We start from the raw sequence: 19,910 nt of genomic DNA, 5'->3' as shown, positions 1-19,910 counted from the left end.
AGCCACACAGATGGCACCAACCTGACTGTACCCCTGCTGTGTCTTGAAGTCCTGACCAGCTGCATTCCTCTCCTCCCTGTCGCCTGAATCATCTGTTTCTTTCTTAAGACAGCAGCTTCCACAAGGTGGAAGGAAAACAGGGTCGGAGGTGCCAGAGCCCGGGATTGCTCAGCTGGGCAGGGGTTGAAAGAAATGAGGTCCTAAGAGGCCAGCCAGTCTCCTCGCTTCACTGACTTCCAGCTAGTTGCGTGGTGGTGTTTCTGTGGCACACACAGAATATCTTCCTTCTGGGCCTCTTTCCCTGACAGTGAGTTTTAAAACATGAGATAGATTCATACATACAACTTTAACAAACTGCTAATGCATTCATCGCTGGGTTGGCGAAATTGAGACCTTCAAGCCAGTGCATTTGGGGAGTCTAGAGAAGATGCAAATAAATGAGGTAACTCTTGGGCATCCTAGTAGGGGGGACGACCCAGAATGCAAATGATCCGTAGAGGTGACTAGTTCAGCTTCAAGATGTGCGGCGGCCAGCCACACAGATTCGCACACGGTAAGGACAGGCGGTCCTGGTGGTGGCTGTGATGGTTGTGGGCTCCTGCAGGATGCCCAGGTCGTGGGGATTGTGATGTTACAGGCATGGTCCCTGGGAGCTGTCAAAAGTCTTCAGAATTATTCTCAAGTTGGTCATTAATTACCTTGAGGGCTACGGGGAAGAGGGAAAATTAGTACTACAAATCTGCAAGTTTTCTGTTATAGCCAGTATTTCCTTGGGAATCAGAGGCTATTATTTGGATTTCTATTTTGATGAAGTTAAAAATCCTATACTTTTTAAGGCCTTTTGTTCTTAAAATACTGGTTTCATTTTGGGTATGTTATCAGAGAGCTCTTGGTCACATAATTTTGTTTTAGAGCAGAAAGCGACTATTCTACCCCCTACTCCACGGGCCAAGAAACCATGTCTCTGGGGGCTTGAAGTGATTTAAGTAAAATTAAGTAAACCCTCAGGTCCTACGTCTCACTAGCGCTATTTCAGGGGCTCCATAGCCACCTGTGGCTCGTGGCTTCCGTATTGGGCAGCGCAGCTGTAGACCACCTCCATCATCACAGAAAGTTCTAGCGGCCAGTTGCTGCTCCAGACCCAGCCTGTGAACTGGGTTTAGCTTTGCCTTTCTAGAAGACTGCCTTGGAGAGGATTGTTCAGAATAACAGAAAACCAGGCATTTTCTTCTGTAAAAACCTGGGAAGACGGTTCCCCAAACTGGCTCAGCACAGCGCATACTTGGCCCTTCGCCTCAGATCGCTGCTTCAGGCCCTGGGCTGGGGGGTGGTTTACAGAGATGAAGAGGTGATAGGTGTCTTTGCAGAGGGAGAGTCAGCAGGATATAGATGGGTCACGTGAACATGTAATTAATGCAGGATAGAAAGCGATGAATGCTGCGAGAGGTGCAGAGAGAGGGCTCTGGAAGTGGGGGAGAGCAATTATGTCTGGGGGCAGGGGAGCAGGAAGGCTCCTGAGTAGTACTGGCAGTGGCCGGAGCGGGTGGTTAGGATTTGAGTTCTGGGGGATTTGAGGTGAAAATGGCAGAGGTAAGGCCTTTGGGTAGATGAAAATAGAGGCCCCTCTCTGATTCCTGCCCAAGTGCATGGATTGTAATGAACTGTGTTTCTTTGCTCTTCTCCCCTTTAGACTTTGAGGCCAGGGAGCATTCTATTCTCTACACCTTGAACAGCAGTTTCTACCAGATAATTGAACGCATTGCATTTTTATATTTTAGTGTCAGTAGGACTGGAACATGCCACCATGTTCAATGCCAAATAACCTTAATTTTACCTACTTTGGTAACCATTATAAAGGGTTAGATTTGCACCTGCCCTTCTATAAGTCTTTGTGGGAAAATGTTAGTAGTCACCATGAATTTTATTTGTATTTATTATTTATTTTTTCTAGAAAAATTTTATTTTTGACTGCATCAGGTCTTAGTTGCGGCACACAGGATCTTTCCTTGAGGCACGTGGGCTCAGTAGTTATGGCACGTGGGCTTAGTTGCCCCACGGCATGTGGGATCTTCCCGGACCAGGGATCGAGCCCATGTCCCCTGCATTGGCAGGAGGATTGTTAACCACTGCACCACCAGGGAAGTCCCTATTACACTTCTTGTTGTCAGGATCCTGGGACAGTTTTAAAATTGGTGAGAACCCCAAAGAGCTTCTGGGTAGGTGGGTTATAGCTATCATTATTTGCCAAATTAGAAATTAAAACAGTCTTAGTTATTCATTTAAAAATAATAAACCAGTACATAGTAACACATTTAACATACTGCTTGTTTTGGGGTTTTTTTGGGCCACGCTGTGCAGCTTGCAGGATCTTAGTTTCCCAACCAGAGATTGAACCCGTGTCCCCAGCAGTGAAAACACTGAGTCCTAACCACTGGACCGCCAGGGGATTCCCACATTTAACATGCTTTTTATAGGAAATATTTTCTAAAACAAAAATTTAATGAGGAATGGCATTGTTCATACATTTTGCAGATTTCTTTATTATCTGGCTTGATAGAAGACAGCTGGATTCTCATATCTGGTGCTGTCAGTTGCAATGTAAATTTTACTGGAAATATAAAGCAAACCCAGTCTTACAGAGGTATAGCCTTTTCAGGCAACTGTGGCAATTCTTTCATACTACATCAAAATTTGGTAGCTTCTTAAGGTTGATTACAGCATGCAGTTTGAAACCCTATGATTAACTTACCGTGCTCTGTTACATTAAAATTTATTGGGTTGTCTTGTACTTTGAATGGAGCATTTCTAATACCATTCATTGGTCATTTGGAAAATACTGATTCACAGAGTTATACAGATCTTTTAAATGTTGGCATATTTCATTATACAGTTACATTAAAAAGTCCTTAAAATACCACATTCATGTGTGTAACAGCCTACCTAACTCGATATAGGGTTGTAGTTATAACTCCAGAAAGCTCGCTGGCACAAAGAGAGCAGTGACTTTTGTCCTGTATTTAAGAGTCTTACTACTATCTGGCAGAGGACGAAGATGGTTGGATGATAATTAGCTAGTGGCAGCCTAGTTGTCCGCAGCAGCTGACGCCATGGGGACGGGCAGCAGGGGACGGGCAGCAGGCAGTGCTGGGTGGTCCCCTGCAATGGGAAATCGTCCTCTGGTCCCCCTCACACTTAAAGGTGTATGTAAGATGGTCCTGTTAAGATGAGTAACAGATATTTTGTGAGAATTCAAGGAGAGCGTGCTTAAACCAGAGGTAATTGTGATTTTGATTATTTTGCTTTCTATTCCTCCATCATGGTCAGCCTTCCACTTGTTTATTGTTTGTCTTTCCCCCCATTTTCTCCGTTTTCCAGTAGCTTGCGTGGAACAGTTGGAACTCTTTGGGAATCGGTCTGATTTTTTTTTTTTTTTGCGGTACGCGGGCCTCTCCCGCTGCGGAGCACAGGCTCCGGACACGCGGGCTCAGCGGCCATGGCTCACGGGCCCAGCTGCTCCAATGGCATGTGGGATCTTCCCTGACCGGGGCACGAACCCGCGTCCCCTGCATCGGCAGGCGGATGCTCAGCCACTTCGCCACCAGGGAAGCTCAATCGGTCTGAATTTAAACGTAGCTTATGAAGTAGCACACCTTATTTATGTATGTGAGTTTACTGGAGCAAAGGGTGTGTCTGACCTCCCATTTTCCTGGCTTTTTGACGTTTTTGACTGCCTCTCTCCTCAAAGAACAGGAGCTGTGATGCACACATTTGTGTACAAGACCACCCGAACAAAGGTCCTGAGGCAAAAAGACTCAGACCTGTATATCTTTTATGCTCTCTCAGTTCTCTTTTCCCGAATGGTTAAAGATCTGAACCCATATCCCGGGGCAGTGCTTATTTAAAGAGTCAGTAAATCATTTCTTATTCTCCCTGCCCTCCAGGTGTTTTTTTCCTTTGTTTTTCTTTCGTTGTTTTTCTTTTGCCTTTGGGGTGAATGGCTCTGAGTTTCGGCACAGGTGTAGGTCTGCGTAACCACTGCCCCAGTCAGGACCCAGAACCTCCCCTCACGCTGTGCTGGTTGTGTCTCCACCATGGCCATGCTCCCCATCCCGTACAGGTTTGTCATTTTGCAGATGTCGAGAAAATGGAATCATACAGCATGTAACCTAATCAGTAGTTGCTTTTTATTGCTGCTTCCATTCTGTTCCACGGAGGGACACCTGGGTTGTCTCCAGTTTTGGGCAGTTACAAATGAAGCCATTATAAATACCCGTGTTCAGGTTTTTGTGTGAACATGAGTTTTCATTTCTCTAGAGGATGGTGTAGAGTTGTTGTGTGAGGTATGCTTCGTAAGAACCTGCCACCTACTTCCCAGGTGCCCGTGCCCTCTCCCACTCCCCCATTGATCTTCATCCTCGCCAGCACTCGAGTGTCAGCATTTTTCACTTTAGTCATCCTGGTAGGTGGATAGTGGTTTTAATTTGCAGCTATCTAATAGCTCACAGTCACACATCTTTTTATGTATTTATTTGCCATCCCTATACCCTCTATGAAGTGTCTGTTCAAGTATTTGGGGTTTTTTTGTTTTGTTTTTCTGTCAAGTTTGGAGAGCTCTTTATATGTTTGATATAAGTCCTTTGTCAATAGGTGATTTGCAAATATTTTCTCCCAATCTGTAGCATGTCTGTTTATTCTCTTAACAGTGTCTTTCCGGAGAAGTCCAGTGTATCAAAATTTTTTTCTATGGATCTTGCTTTTGGTGTTAGGTCTAAGAATTCTTGGCCATGTCTCACGTGATTACTTCTAAAAGTTTTAAAGTTTAAATCTATGTTCATCTACGGTCTATTATCAGTTAGTATTTGTATAAGGTGTGAGGTTGGAGGGTTTTTTGTGTTTTTTTTTGCCTATGGATGTCCAACTGTTTGTTGAAAAGACTGCTGTCCCTTTCCATTGAATTACTTACACCTTTGTCACAAATCAAGTAGTAATGTTTACATGGGTCTATTTGCGGACTCTCCTGTCCCATTGATCTGTGTCTGCGTAACACAGCACCATCTTGATTACTGAAGCTTTATAGTGAGTCTCAAAATCAGGTAGTGTAATTCCTCAAACTGTGTTCTTTTCAGAATTGTTTCACTTACTCTGCTGGATTGTGATTGGAATTGTGTTCAAATATACCGATTAATTTCAGGAAAGCTGACACTGTTGCTGTGCCTACCAGCCCCTGAACACCATATGTCTTCTGCTCCCACGACTTTACCTGGGAAACTAGTCTTCCTCCCAGGAACTTTTCAACACTTTCTTTGGCCACTGGTTTTTTAGAAGGTTTTGAAAGTAGGTGTTCCTTGACAGTCCGGGTGGGTCCCCTCAAAAGGAGGGTAAGGCCTGAGTGGTGGTCTGCTGACACCAACGTGGGGAAAAAAACCAACCAGAAACAGCTTAGTCCTCTGTCCTAGGCTGTTCTGTTTGTGGCTTTATACAAATAAAGGAACTCATTTGAAATTGGCTGTGCTTGACTAGTTTTCAAAAGTTTTAGTTAACACAGTCACAGTATGTTTAAAATCTCTCCTCTACTTCTGACCCCAATCCTCAGCCCCCGAACTTCCTTGTCTTTTTAAGTAGTTCTAAAGAAAATCCAGGCATTTAAGAGAGGATGCTGCCATTTGCCCCGGTGTAAAAGGACCTTCAAGGTCACAAGTAATCTAGGTAATCCCTTTGTTCTGGGATCCTTTTGTTCCTACTCCCTCCTGCCCCCAAATGGGCAGCTGCTGTACCCTTTTCTTTCTCTGATATAACCTTTTTTTAAAAATTTTTTTATTGAATTTGTTAAAATATTGCTTCTGTTCTGTTTTGGTCTCGGCATGTGGGATCCCAGCTCCCCAGGGATGGAACTTGTACCCCCTGCATTGGAAGGCGAAGTCTCAACCACTGGACTGCCAGGGAAGTCCCCACTGGTACAGACTTTATGGGCTGCTTGAGGTGGTGTCAGGCCTTAGGCAGTACTTTGGTTGTGCCTTTCTGCATCGTGCTTTGCTTTGCTTCGCTTCGCGTGTGTGGGTGGTTTTACCTTCATTATGAAGGCAGTACATATTCGCTGAGACATTAAAACAACATGGAAGCAAGAAGGCAAGAAAGACTCCGTCCCTCAGTGAACATGTGTACTTAACGTACGATGGGTGTTGTCCTGTTTTTCATCTCGTCCACATGTACAGCTTCCTTCATTCTGTAAGGACATCCTGCTAATTGATTTCTGTCTTGGTGGACATTGTCCCTTAATATAGTTTTACTTTCTTTAAAACTACATGAATGTAGAGTGAATTTATGTACATAAATAAATTTTGTAGATAAATGGGTTTTTCAAACACCAAAAATGTTTAATACTTTTAGAGAAATACTGCAGAAAATGGAACACTTACACCTGATTCAGTTGTTCAATGTACACATCATTCACTATGCCGGGCCCTCAGACAGCTGTGATTTGTGGAACTATTTGTTCCCACTCAGAATAGCCCATTTCTGTCCAGTTCTTGTCTCCCCCCCCCCCAAAAAAAAATACAGCTTTATTGAGATTTTATATATCCTGCAATTCACTCATACAATTCAATGGCTTTTAATAAATATATTCACCCATCACTACAGTCAATTTACCACTCCAAAAAGAGACCCCTGCACTCCTTAGCCATCACCCTTCCACTCTCCCTCCCAGCTCTAGGCAAACACTGATCTGCCTTTTGTCTTTGTGGGTGTGCTTGTTCTGGGCACTTTATATGAATAAATGGCGCCATACAATATATGGCCCTTAGAATTAATGGGCATTTATGTTTTAAGTTTTTCTCTGTAAAAAATGGTGCTTCAGTATAAGAAATATGCTTGTATATATCTTTGGGCATGTATGCTAGTTTCTTTGGAATGGATATCTAGAAATGGCATTTTGAGTGAAAGAATATTTGACTTTGGTTTTAATAAATACTGCCTTTGGGGAGAATAATTTGACTATAAATTTAGACTTTAGCCATTTGACACCACCCATTTTGTGATGTGAGACTTAATCTGGTAGATGAAAAGTGGTATTGTGTTAATTAGGAAAGTTGAGCAGATTTGTCATTTGTATTTCTTAAGAATTTCTCCTTGTTGTGGTTGCGTTGTCTCTTTTGATTGTAGGATCTCTGTGTGTTCTGCATATTGATCCTTTGACTCCTGTGGGTTGCTGATACTTTCTGCCTTCATCCTGTAGCTTCTGTGCAGCTCCGTCTCTGCTGGGCTTGCTGGGACTTGTTTTTCCTTTCCACAAGTGGACTGCCCTACCCAATATAGCAGATAAGACCAGATGTGTAAGCAAGCAGCACAGACATAATTATAAGCTCCTCAGTCGTGCAGGGTGTACACCCCTCTCCATGCCCGGCCAGTGTTCACTCAGTCATCAGTCATGGTTTGTGGGACAGACATGATGGCAGTTAGCATGATCCTCTAAAAACAGATGATTTTTACATAATGAAGCCAAACTGAAGACCCCAAACAAATAGTCTTATTTAAGGAACACAGATTTATACGTGGCCTTCTTTGGGGCTTTATTTTCATATAACTAATTTAAATCAGGATTATTTAAGAGTATAGAGCTAACTGTCGGGTTTCAATACAGAGTCTACTTTGAATCCTCAGACTCTCCCCAGGGCAGGACCACCACCCGCAAGTGGGCTTTCAGCTCCCTTCATGGGGCAGGCATGGAGCCAATTCATATAAAAATCAAAATAAAACCAGAACACCGTTGTGGTATTGATTAAGCCACGGACGGTTTCATTGTTAATATGACCGAAGGAATTCAGAGAGTCACTGGAGGCAGCCCTGCCAACTTGGCAGGGGCAAGATAGCCCAAAACCACACCTCACGCACATCCTCCACAGGGCAGCAGAGGCGCTTCTGATGGGGCTCTGCTGCCTGTGATGATGAGGACAGGCTTGATCAGATGGCTGCCTGGGGCTGGCAGCCAGGGTCCAAGCACCGGCACCATCTCAGTTCTGACCCACCTGTTTTTTGTTTTTTTTTTTTGGTTTTGTTTTGTTTTGTTTTGTTTTTGCGGTACGCGGGCCTCTCCCGTTGTGGAGCTGGACTCGCAGGCTCAGCGGCCATGGCTCACGGGCCCAGCCGCTCCGCGGCATGTGGGATCTTCCCGGACCAGGGCACGAACCCGCGTCCCCTGCATCGGCAGGCAGACTCTCAACCACTGCGACACCAGGGAAGCCCTGACCCACCTGTTACTGAGTGTCACAGTGCTTTCAGGGCCACCGGTGGTTTCCTCTTCATTTGGTGGGACATAGGCTTGACGTGAGCATTCGGAGATTTTCAAGGCCCTGCCCACCCTCAACCTGGGCCTCATCTCCCACCTCCTCCCTTGCCCATTGCCTTGCTCCTGGTCACTCTGGAACTGTCTGGAATGTGCTTCTTCAGGATCTCTGCCCAGCCGGCTCCCTTCACTCTCTGGTCCTGGCCCGGATGTCCAAGGCCTGTGGCTGTTTTCCCCTCTGTCGCATTAGCCCTCTTGTGTGAGGGCTGCTTATCTGTTCCCTCCTGAAGCCCAGGGCGCAGCCTGCTCTTGACACATCAAGACACTTGGCAAATAGGGGGACTGACCCCTGTGAGAAGAGGGCACCCAGCCTCAGCCTCTACCTCCCAAGTTAGTCGTGTGTGGAGAAGACCAGTGTTAGGAAACAGTCGTTAGAATGTCGCCCTCCTTACTGTAATTGCAGGCAAATACGTGTGCCCGGGGTGGGGGTGGGGGATGAAATCCTTGTAATGCAGTAGTGGATTAGAAATGATGTTTTTGAACCATAGTTGCAGTTTTCCACTTCTAAGAGGTTTCACAAGAGGGATTGAGGGCCGGAAAGCACTTGGGCACTTCCTCATGGCCCACAGGCACTGTGGTCCTTGTCTGACTGGGCGGCGGGGGTGAGCTTGTTGGTGAATGGGCCCTGCTGCCTGGTCAGCACCTACTCCTTTCCACCCAGCGGCTGCCAGGACTGGTAAACCTGGGCGAGAGCAAAGACAGCTCAGACCTGCAATTTTGCTCCATACCTTTGTATCCTTGGTTCCCTCCAGGTTCTGCCCAAGGACTGGATCTGGATCTGTTCCCCAGTCTGTGCGAGGCCTGGCTTTGCCTGAGAATTCCCCCAAAGGGGACTGGAGTTGACACAGAGCCATCGAGTTCTCCCACAGAATTGTAGGTTTTCTGGGGGCGTCCAAAGTTGTTTCCCAATGCCCTGGAGGTTCTGGTTTCTTGGGGAGTGTGATAGCTGACACCTGTGGGTCCTTGCTTTTGTGGAAGCCTTACCAGACCGCCCCCCCTCTAATCAGCTCAGCTTCTCAGCTGGGCTTAGTACGAGTGGTACATCTTCTGTCTCTCACCTTCAAGTTATCAGATGTCTCTTTGCTTCTTTGAGCTTAGAGCCAGGTTTTTTGAGGATCAGCACATTGGGAAATCGATTATATCTGAATTCTTGAAAATAAGTGATGGCGCTAGAAGAGTTCTCCTGAGCAGCGTGAGAACTTGGTGCAGGAGGCTGTGCAGCGCCACTTGGTAGTGGCTTTGGATGCGTTGTTGATCTTTGCCACTGGGAAAGAGCACTGCTTGTGGGAGCTCAGTGTGTGAGAGAGATGACCCTGACAGATGACCACACAGTTATACAGCGTGCTGCAGGACAAAATCATTGTACAGTTGTTTGCTTGTAGTGTCACTCAGATGGCCAAAAAGGAGGTGGTGGTGGCTGGGAAGAGTCATCTGTAGGGGATGGGTGAGTAGATCATGACATAATGGTATGGTGCTATTCGAAATCAAATCCATGTACGCATATCTGTATGGATCCTGAATTGGGATCCACGTATTGTGAATAGTAAAAGTGCTTGTACCTTGTGCACGTGTATGTACATGAACATTGGGAATGCCTTCCTTCTACTTAGACTCAGAGGCAGGGAGGTCACTATTTCCCTTTATTTATCACTGCACCCCTTGCCTTGCTTCTGTGAGCATTTCATTCATTGTGTAAAATCCTGAAGTAAAAATACCTGTCTCTTTGCTCAGGACCTGTACAAAAATGTTTACAGCCACTTTATTCATATGTAATGCCTCCAAACTGGAAGCAACCCGGATGTTGCCGCTATCTGAGTGAGCAGATAGTGGCATGTCCTTGCCACAGAACCCTCTCAGCAGGAGAAAGGAATGCATTGTTGACATGAGTCTCAAGGGAATTGTGCTGTGTCAGAAGGTGCTCCGTAAGCTTACTTACACATGCTGTGTCCATTCTTCAAATGGCAGATTGTGGATATGGATAAGATTGGCCATTGCCAGGGGTTTGGGGCGGGCACAGAAGGGAGGTGGGTGTGGCCGTAAAAGCACCCCCTGAGGGTCCTTGTGCTGGGCTGCTCAGTATCTTGAGTGTGGGGAACACACAGACCTCACATCATGAAATGCATGCAAGTGAATAGGAGGAGGATCAGTATATTGTCGCTCTCCCAGTTGTGATATTGCACTATAATTTTGCAAAATGGTGAGAGTAGGCATTTTTAAAGTATTTGTGGCTAAAGAACTTTTCACAGCATTGTGCCTGTTTGCTCAGGACTTCCTTCTTTATTTCTTCCTGACCGGTGCCTCTGGCTTCATTCAGGAGCTCCATCTAACATACTTTATTTCAGGGTGAGCAGTCCTCCTTAGGGAAGGGCCACTCCTGTCTCATGGAGGAAAAGCAAAGAGAGTAGCTGCTCCACAGCTTACAGGCCCAGGGCAACATCCCTCTCAGTCCAGCCGGGACCCTGGGTCCATCTGTAAACACCCCATCTGCCTGATCCCAGGCTGTGATCACTGCCTGAGAATGTTTATACAGCGCCCAGCACACAATAGGGACCAGTACTTGGGAGTTACTTATTTGTGAAATCCTGGGAGCAGACGTTAGATCCTTCTCACGTGCCCAGTGTTTCCTCTGCTGCTCCTGCCCCAGCATAGACGCCAGCCCTCTCTCCCAGGCCGGCCCCTCCTGAGGAGCTGTGCTCTGTGCACCCGCCCAGTGTCTGTGTGGGAGACTTTGTTTCGTATCTCAGCTCTAAGCTGCTTTGCTCTCTACCTTTAATTATGTGAGAATTTCACACATGCTTGTATGGATGCTTCATGCCGAAAATTTTCCTGTATAAGTTTAATAGCTATATTCCTTGCCTCTTAGGCTTGAGGGTTTCTTATGTTCTCTTTTTAAAAATAAACTTGAAATTTTGGGTTAATTTTAGATGTACAGTAAAGCTAGTAGAGTGTGTTCCCATGGACCCCTCACCTGGTTTCCCCCACTAGCAACTTACATCAACACCTGAGGGAACTAGTAACTCCAGACTTCTTTCTCCCACACTGATACTCTGTGTTTTGAAGGTGGTCGTGTAAATTGATGAGGTTGTTTGAATATGCTTCTGGCCCTAATTTTGTGGGGAGCTTTTTAAAAAAAAAAAAAAAGAATTCTGAGGGAGAGCTCCTGGAGATTCTGTGCAGTCACTCTGATGTAGCCAAGAGAACCCTCCCCGCCCCCCCCCCCCCCAGAAGATTCTGCTGCTGAGCCATGCAGACATGGCAGGGAACCATGGGCTTGTACCAGAAGGTGATTCAGGAGCTCAGAGTGGGGGCCTTACGCCACTGATGGATTTTCAGAACCAATATGCCATTTCTGAACACTCCTTCTGCAGTATATTTGGACTTGCAGAAAGATATCAGTGTTCTAATTTACCTTGATAACCCCTATTTTATGTAATATTCTTTAAAATGGATTCAGTGCCAGGAGAGAGGAGAGGAGGAGGACCAAGCAGAAGTCTGGGGGTTTTGACTTGGAAGTCAGGGTGAACTGGTAGACTGGGGCTTAAAATGTGCTGGTTAGGCTCTGCTTGACCAATTCAGGGACCGAGTGTTGGCCCATGGCCTCTGGTAATCCATGTGTTCTGCCCTTTTAACTGAGCCATGGTTTTGCTCACTGGATTGTATTACTAGTTGGGACTTTTTTTTTTTTTTTTTTTTTTTTGCGGTACGCGGGCCTCTCACTGTTGTGGCCTCTCCCGTTGCGGAGCACAGGCTCCGGACGTGCAGGCTCAGCGGCCATGGCTCACGGGCCCAGCCGCTCCGCGGCATGTGGGATCCTCCCGGACCAGGGCACGAACCCGTGTCCCCCTCATCGGCAGGCGGACTGTCAACCACTGCGCCACCAGGGAAGCCCACTAGTTGGGACTTTTGAGGAGAAATCTGGGGGGCTGAGTCGAGAGTGACTCTGGGGCATGGCTGGATCTTCGTGGCCCAGGTACCTCCTGGTGGCAGCATATAGACTCTTAGTTGGAAGACCGTGAGGTGGGTTTAATGGGGTTGTTTGGTTCCCTCTACCCAGCCTTTTGGGGAGAGGTTTGAGAAATATTTGTGAAGTGATAGAAAATGTCAAGGCCAACAATTTGGAATTTTCTATTTTTCTCATCCAGGAGTGAGATTCAGGTGCTAAATCAGCACCACATCATTTCCATAGCAATTGGCCAGTGTTCTTTGGGGTCAGTAGCTCTGGGTTGTGACATCACAAACAGAAGTCTGTGGGGAGAAAAGCTGGATGTAAGCACAGGCATCCTCAGTAAAAGAGGAGGAAATATAGGCTTTGTAACTAAACAAGGGAGCCTTTTGTGTTACTGAAGTCACTCTTTAAAAAAGGTATTTTGTGCCACATATATATTAAAATATGCCTCTGGTACTTATCACAAGGTTGTTGTCAAAAGGCTTACCAATTGTGAGTAATGGAAATGAACTCCTTTCGTATTTCTGGGTGTCATGTATATATTTCGGAATGATAATTGCTCTCCTCCCCTCCTTGACATTTAAGTATATCAGAGACCTTTTTGTCTATGTGTTTGAGGCATACCATATTGTCATTGGTATTTGCAACTGTGTGTGTCAAAAAAATTAGTGTTGTAGTTCGTATTTGGCCAAATGAGAGTTAATACATTGGGAAAATTCCAACTAGGCAGGATATAAAATTCGGGAACAGGATCACTTTATATAGAGTGATAAATATATGTACGTGCCAATCTTGCACTTCTTCCTTGATGATAAAGACAGCCTTATCGTTTAGGATATTTCTGGAAGCTTAATACAGATTGTGGTATCAGGCGCTTTTATCATTTAATTCTGGTCCGGGGACTTACCGTGTCTTAATTAAAATTTTAATCCTCTTGTTGAACTAACTCATTTTTATGAGAAGCTTTTTTTAACTGGATATTCAGTCCCTTAGGAGCTAGACTTGAGTTGCCAACCTTTTCTCCAAGGGTCCCATGGCAGTTGGTTGGGAGGGCCTGTTGCTCGACAGGTTCCTCATGTACATGCTGGGCCAACCAGGAGCTTTTTGCAGTTTCACAGCCACCAGCCTGGACCACCGTCTCCAGGCCTGTGAAGGGTGGAAAATTGGTCAGCCCAGCAGGAATGTGTACCCATCGTGTGTAAAAGATGGGACATTGCTCAGGAGCACCTGGTTCAGCTGCAGAACCCTACTTGCCTTGCCTTTTAGGAGCCACCTGCAGAGAAACCTTTGTCATTTTTGCATTCGTGCATTATAGACCATGTTTTAAAGCTCTTGCCGTAGGCTGGATTTGAACTGAGGAACTAAATTAAAAGTACCAGGCCTACGTCAAGCAAATTACTTTAAGATTTATAGTGCATTCATGTGATGTGTGTGTGTGTCTGCAGTGAAGAATCACTCTACTGCTGCTTCTACAGAACCTCTTACTAGTTTGTGTTCTCCCAGTGTTTGCTTATTGGTATAAAGGGAAATGAGAATGTACACACTCTTATTCCATCACAGTCTCTCTCTTTTATAGCAAGGGTTGCATATGATGATATATATTGCTTGGTACCTTAATTTTTAAAAACGTTAATATAACTCAGAACATTTCATATAGGTACACTGAGAACCTTAAAAAAAACTGCTGCATAATATTCCATTGGTGGAATGTGCTGTTTATTTCAAAGGCCTTCATAGGGTTTTTCCTCATAAAATATTTTGTGTGATGGTTTGAGGTGGTTAATATATATGTGCATATATTTATTTATTTATTTATTTATTTATTGGCGCCACACCGCGAGGCCTGCAGGATATCTTAGTTCCCTGACCAGGGATTGAACTTGGGCCCTCGGCAGTGAAAGTGCAGAGTCCTAACCACTGGATTGCCAGGGAATTCCCTGAAATGGTTAATTTAGGAGGGTAAATGTGGAAATTCTGTCAAAGCACCCAATGTTTCATTTTGCTTTTTAAGCATATAAGTTTTAGAGTTTAGAGTTCAAGCTAGTTAAGCAACAGGAAAAGGAATTTCTCCTTTCCCTACTTCCCTCCCCCAGTTTTTCTGTCAGGATGTCATGGTTGAGGGGTCAGTTTAAAATTTTATGTTTTCATAGACAGCTTTTAACACAATTGCTAATTAACTGTATATATTGATATTTAATAAAACAAAAGTATCAGGAGTGGCAGTGGTCTAAATTTGAGTAGTAATACCTGTTTCTTAGCTTCCAAGGATTTCTAACGTGTGTTTTGAGATGCTTAAGAAGGAAAATCGGATGGTTTATATTCAGGAATTATTTGAGAAAAGTAACCTGACAATTGGAGTTTGGAGTTTGTCTAGAGGGGAAAGGGGAGGGTGCTCTCCATGGTGCTGAATCAGATTGACTGCTGATCCTAATGGTGTAAAGGCTCTGAGTATTGGAGTCCAAGGACACAACTGTGCAGCTATTTAAAAAACCACATCTCCTGTTTGTAGTTGAGACACTTAATTTCTATTGGAGTGTCTGATTTACCAAGGAAAGCCGACTGTACAGGCAAACAGAACAGCATTAGTTGCAGTGAGCTATTCTGACATGCTGGAAGGACAGGATTTAAATGTGAAGTATGGGCAGTAGAGGCTATTTAAATCCTAAATCCCGCCAAAGCCTTTTTAAAATTCTTCTTTTAAACTGTGGACCTATGTCAAAATAAAGGTCATCGCAAATGGAGCTGATTATTGTGAGGTGTAATGTGTTTTCAAGTCCCATTTAGCATTTTGAAAGAAACAAAAGTTTATATTTAGTAAACATACTAGTAAATACTTTTTGGGTTAAAGTGCAATTATTTGGGCACAATTGGAACTTAATAGTGACTGGAAATTGTCAGAGTACAAGTATATATATATATTTTTAATCTAATTTAAGCCATGAGAGTAAAAATCATGGAATTTCTTTGTTTTCTTTAAAGCTGGAGATGCAGATGACCCACCAAGAATTACTCAAAACCCTGTTATCAACGGGAATGTAGCCATGAGTGATGGGCACAACAACACAGAGGAAGACATGGAGGACGGTAAGTACCTGGGCTTTGTTTACGCGCATTGGGCAAAAAACTGTCGGAAACAGACATTTCTTCCTTGAGTACTTCTGAGTTTCTTAAGAGTAGCTAGTTTTCAGGAGGTTGTATCTGAGGAAAATTTAGGAGCCTGTTTTGGTTTCAAATTTCAAGGTTGCCTACAGATTTCAAGGTAAGTTGATTTTCCCCAGCCTAGGAGAGAAGGTTGAAATACAGGAGTTTGTAATAGATGGGTATTTGCTCAGGCCTACAATTAATTTTCCAGCCACTCCTAGTATTCAGAACACAAGTATATCTTACTGTCCTTTCCTTCTCGTCTGCAGCACGATACTTCTAGACACTGGAACGTGGCTTTCCATTGCATTCTTATTGTAGCAAGTATATCAGTTGTTTGTAGCTAATAATCTCTCCCCACTCCGGTTAGGTGCAAAACCAGAATCGAGCTTTGGGCTTTGTCCCCCAGACTGACTTTTGGTCTTTATCTTCTCTGTGGAAAGTGTATGCATTTGTACGTGCATGGACATTTTGTGCCTAGGAAAGCCTTTCTTTTGAGGCTATTTCTTCGCTGTAATTTATTAGACTGTGTGACCTGTGCATTTGCCAGGTCGAAATCATGAGAAGGTAGCAGCCAGTAATCACTTTATGCAGCCCCTGGAATCTTGCAGTGTAATATGAAACCATGTTCTGTCAAAAGCATGTCCATCAATCCTCATGAGGGTTGTGTCCTTCCCAGGGGTGTAACGGGGCAGTTGAAAGAAACCATCAGTCACGGGCTGCACCACCAGAAGGACTGCTGTTCAGACCTCCTGCCAAAAGTTCAGCCTCCATGAGAAACTGCAGCCGTAGTTGAGAGTTCTCTCACAGTGCGGTTTACCCCTGGCAGCTGGCTGAGGCAATATCTGAGGAAGGTAAAGAGGCGTGGTCTGACCCGCTGCTTTGTTACCTGTGGAGTGCACTTTCCACCGCAGATGAGGGCAACGGTGTGGGTGTGGTCTCTTGGTTGCTGGGCTCTTGGTTTTATTTCAGACCCTGGAGATGCCAAAAGAGGTTCAGAGAGTGCAGTTGGGAAGGCATGACCAGGTCTGATGTACCAGGCGTGAGTCAGGAATCGATTGTAGTCTCTCCTGGAGCAGTGAGCGGTCCAATCCAATCAGAGCCCTCCCGGTCTGGTTTCCACAGAGCAATTTCATTCTCGTTTTTCCCCAGGTGTTTTTACGGGGAGGGCTTGGGAGGAGACAGATGTGGATAAAAGGGCAGGTTCTGTTGGCCTCTGATGCCTTTTTTGGTGGATACTTCTTTGTTGGAAGGGACTGTCCTGTGCCTTGTAGGATGGCAGTGTCACCTGTCACCACCACCACCACCCCACCCCACCCCACCCCACCCCCTGTGCAGTCGTGACAACCGAAAATGTCTCTAAACATGGCTAGAAGTCTCCTGGGGGCCCCAGATTGCCTCATTTGAGAATCAATAAGGAGATCATAATGTACATAAAATCCCTTTTGAGGCAAATTTTACTAAATTATTGGTAGTAAATAATGGTGCTATAGAACCTAAAAGTAGAAATGCTCCTACTGCGAATTACCAGACGGGAAAAGCATGTTACAGGAGAAAGTAGAAGTGATCTTCAGTAACGCTTTGTTCCTGGCCTTTCTAAAGGCCCAGGGTCAGGAGAGAGAAAGATCGTATCTATGGCAAGGGGGGTGGGAGGGAGATGGTTCTGTTTCTAGGAGTAGAAGCCTTCGTTTACAGCAGCGTTTTCCCAGTAGTGATAGGTGTTTTGAAACACTTAATGGCAGGATACGTGCGTTGTGAAAAGTGATCAGAAAAATCTAGGAAGTTTGAGGAGTGCTGGCTTAAGCATGTTTCTTAAAGTACGGCTAAGCTGTCAGCCTCCTAACATCTTTCTTCAAAAGACTTTTTTTGTTAATGATTCCCCAAGCCTCTGAACGTTAGAATCTGTTTTTGCTGAATCTCCTTTTAACATCTTTGGAGGGCACACAGTATGGGAAACACTGAGTTAGAATCTGATTTTTACAGAGAGGCCTTCTTAGTAGGGGGAGTTTCTTACACAGTAGTTGAGTGGCTAGCAACACAGGTTGGAAAAATGTTTAGTAGAGGTAGAGAGTGATTGTTGTAGATCTAGATTGTTGGTACCCGTGAAAAAAAACTTATTTCTGGGAATTAACTAGGATTTGCAAAGACTTGTATTAGAATGAATAATCGATGTTTGATACAGTTACTGCAAGAGCGCCATTTGGGGAAACCTCAGGCCTGCCATTTTTTTAAAAAGACCTAAAGTGGTGGGTTATCGAGATTTCTGACAAGATGTGTTGAGGGCAGCAGGTAGCACGAGCTTGCCATCCTGTCATTTGCGATAAGATGCTGGAGTAGGTGAGTCAGTGCTCTGTGGTGTTCAGGCAGGTTAGAGTCTCTGTTTGGATGAAACACTAATCCTGCAGGATACAAGGTATCCTTCATAATCCCAAGTATACTACTTTTACCAAAAAAAAAAAAAAAGTTTTGAAGCAATTATAGATACAGAGGAAGTTGCACAAATAGTACATGGAATCCCGAGTACCTTCCTCCCATTTTTTCATGTAGCTCCCTTAGGGGAGGGTAACAAGGCTGGCCCTATCTGCCAGAGATGGGTTTCACGTCTTCTTCTCTTTTGTAGACCCTCCTGTCTTGACCTGGTATTTAATACAGGTTTTCAGTTATTCAGTTAGTTATGAAGAGTTTGCAAGGCAGCTATGCTCACCTCTATACCACCAACGCCACACAGTATGAAGAGCTTGGAGCTGTGGGGTGGTGACATTTTTATTCACATGAAATCTCATGTTAAACTTCCTCATTAGCATACTTTGGAAGATAATCCTGTGCCTTGAACATGAGGCAGAATCTCACATCTAGTGTGTGATTCAGCAAGTGTGAACTGCACATGGGGGCCAGGGTGGCGCCAGGCTCAAGACCCAGAGCCTTGGCCTTGGAGGGCTAGCCCGCTTCTGGATGCGTGCTGTGCTGAGCTCCCCATCGTGTGGTCCTATTTAATGTTTAAGATAAATTGAGGAATTTGACTAAAGGGTCAGGAGGAAGAGCAAAAAGGCATTTATAATGTGTATCATTTTTTTGTCTGTATAAAACTAATCCTACAAAGACCTGAATGGTAACTGACAGTCAAGTAGGTGAGTTGTGGGGGGGGGGGGGGGCTTGCGACATGATGTCCTTAGGTCCCAGGAGTGTGTCCTGCCATCACTGTACAGCAGGCCGGGTTTATTGGGCTCTGCGTTTGGTCACCTAAACTCTAGGATGGCAGTTTACAAACCAGAGGCAGGGTCACTGTGCTCAGTGTCCAGATCTTGGGTACTGAGACCCCCTGTGCTCACTTCTTAACACCTTGGATGAGATAAGCCACTTAACCTCAGCAGGCCTCGGTTTCTTCATCTGTAAAGTGGGAATTAAGTAACACCTGCCCTTGCCTACCTTGTGGGGTTTAGATGCTGCTCAAATATGATTTGTGTGGCTGTGGAGGAGTGGCCCACTCTTCTCCTCAGCCATTCTGGACCTCATTCTCTGGAACAAGTTGCTTGTCTTTTCCGTGGACTCTCATCTGTGCAAGGGATGAGGGTAATACCTGCCCCTTGAGGAGGCTCGAATGCAAAACGCACCCATCCAGCTGCTCTTCCTTTGAGGGCCTCTCTGCTAACAGCTGAGCCAGGTTACGGGTAGTAAAAAAAAAAAAAAAGATGGGGACGGAGAGCCTTTAAACGAAGATAAAAGCGCTGTTACACATCCTTTTGGGTTTTATTTCTTTGGTAAAGAATACTACCCTCTCATGAGGACTGATGGACATGTTTTCTTAAGAACAAATTCAGTCACAGTGGAGGCAGTTCTGTGTGCGGAGAAGTCTGCACCGCAGTGACCTGAGTGAAGTGTAGAGACGGGCTGAGGGCACAGACCTGCGAACCCCACTTTGTGCGTGGGGTCAGGGATGTCAAAGTAGCACCTGCTTCTCAGCCAGAGAAGGCCTTCCTGTTATTCTATAGACCAAGTGTGGCCCTTGGCCCCTGGGCCTGTGAACTGTCCCCAATCTGCCACGAGATAGGCACAGAGAGAGGAAACGCTTAGAAACTTGTATAGCAATTCGGCCTTCCTGCGGCAGTTTTATTATATTTTATAAAAGTGCTGGCCGGTAACAGGTTGGCGGGTGGCCTTGGGAGAGCTGCTCCCCTCACGGGGAGAGCTGGAGAAGCATGGACACTGCTGGGTTTGTCAAAACTAATCCACAGCCTGGGTCACTTGAAAGGAATAGTCAGCAACAGAAAAAGCTGGAATTCCAAGTGTGACTTTTAGTTGAATTTGTATCAGTGCTTTGCATTTTATTGGAGGAAATCTTGATTTCTTAAATTGGCCTTTGGTCTTGCTGAGTAAATTTAATAGTTCATTTTGTTCACGTCAAAAGGAATGCCCGTTTCTTCTTTTTTTCAAATAATTCCCCTTAGAGAATCTAGTCTGATATTTCACCAAAATTGTGAACTA

The 19,910-nt window shown here is 45.0% G+C and overlaps 1 protein-coding gene across 2 annotated transcripts in view; it reads left to right on the top strand.

Moving 5' to 3' along the window:
* The window catches only part of USP7 (ubiquitin specific peptidase 7), a 56,449-nt gene that overhangs the window by 10,588 nt on the left and 25,951 nt on the right, over window positions 1-19,910 (top strand). The window contains exon 2 of one of the 2 annotated variants that reach the window (XM_033428827.2): window positions 15,267-15,371. In XM_033428827.2, coding sequence (XP_033284718.1) covers window positions 15,267-15,371 — 105 coding nt within the window. Of the gene's footprint in view, window positions 1-15,266; window positions 15,372-16,131; window positions 16,283-19,910 lie in introns of those variants that run through there. The other variant, XM_033428828.2, reaches the window with a different exon arrangement.

The sequence above is a fragment of the Orcinus orca genome, chromosome 16 (genome assembly GCF_937001465.1).
Source record: "Orcinus orca chromosome 16, mOrcOrc1.1, whole genome shotgun sequence".
NCBI classification, from domain to species: Eukaryota; Metazoa; Chordata; class Mammalia; order Artiodactyla; family Delphinidae; genus Orcinus; species Orcinus orca.
The sequence above is the reverse complement of the archived record's forward strand: the minus strand, read 5'-3'. Positions and strand labels throughout refer to the sequence as shown.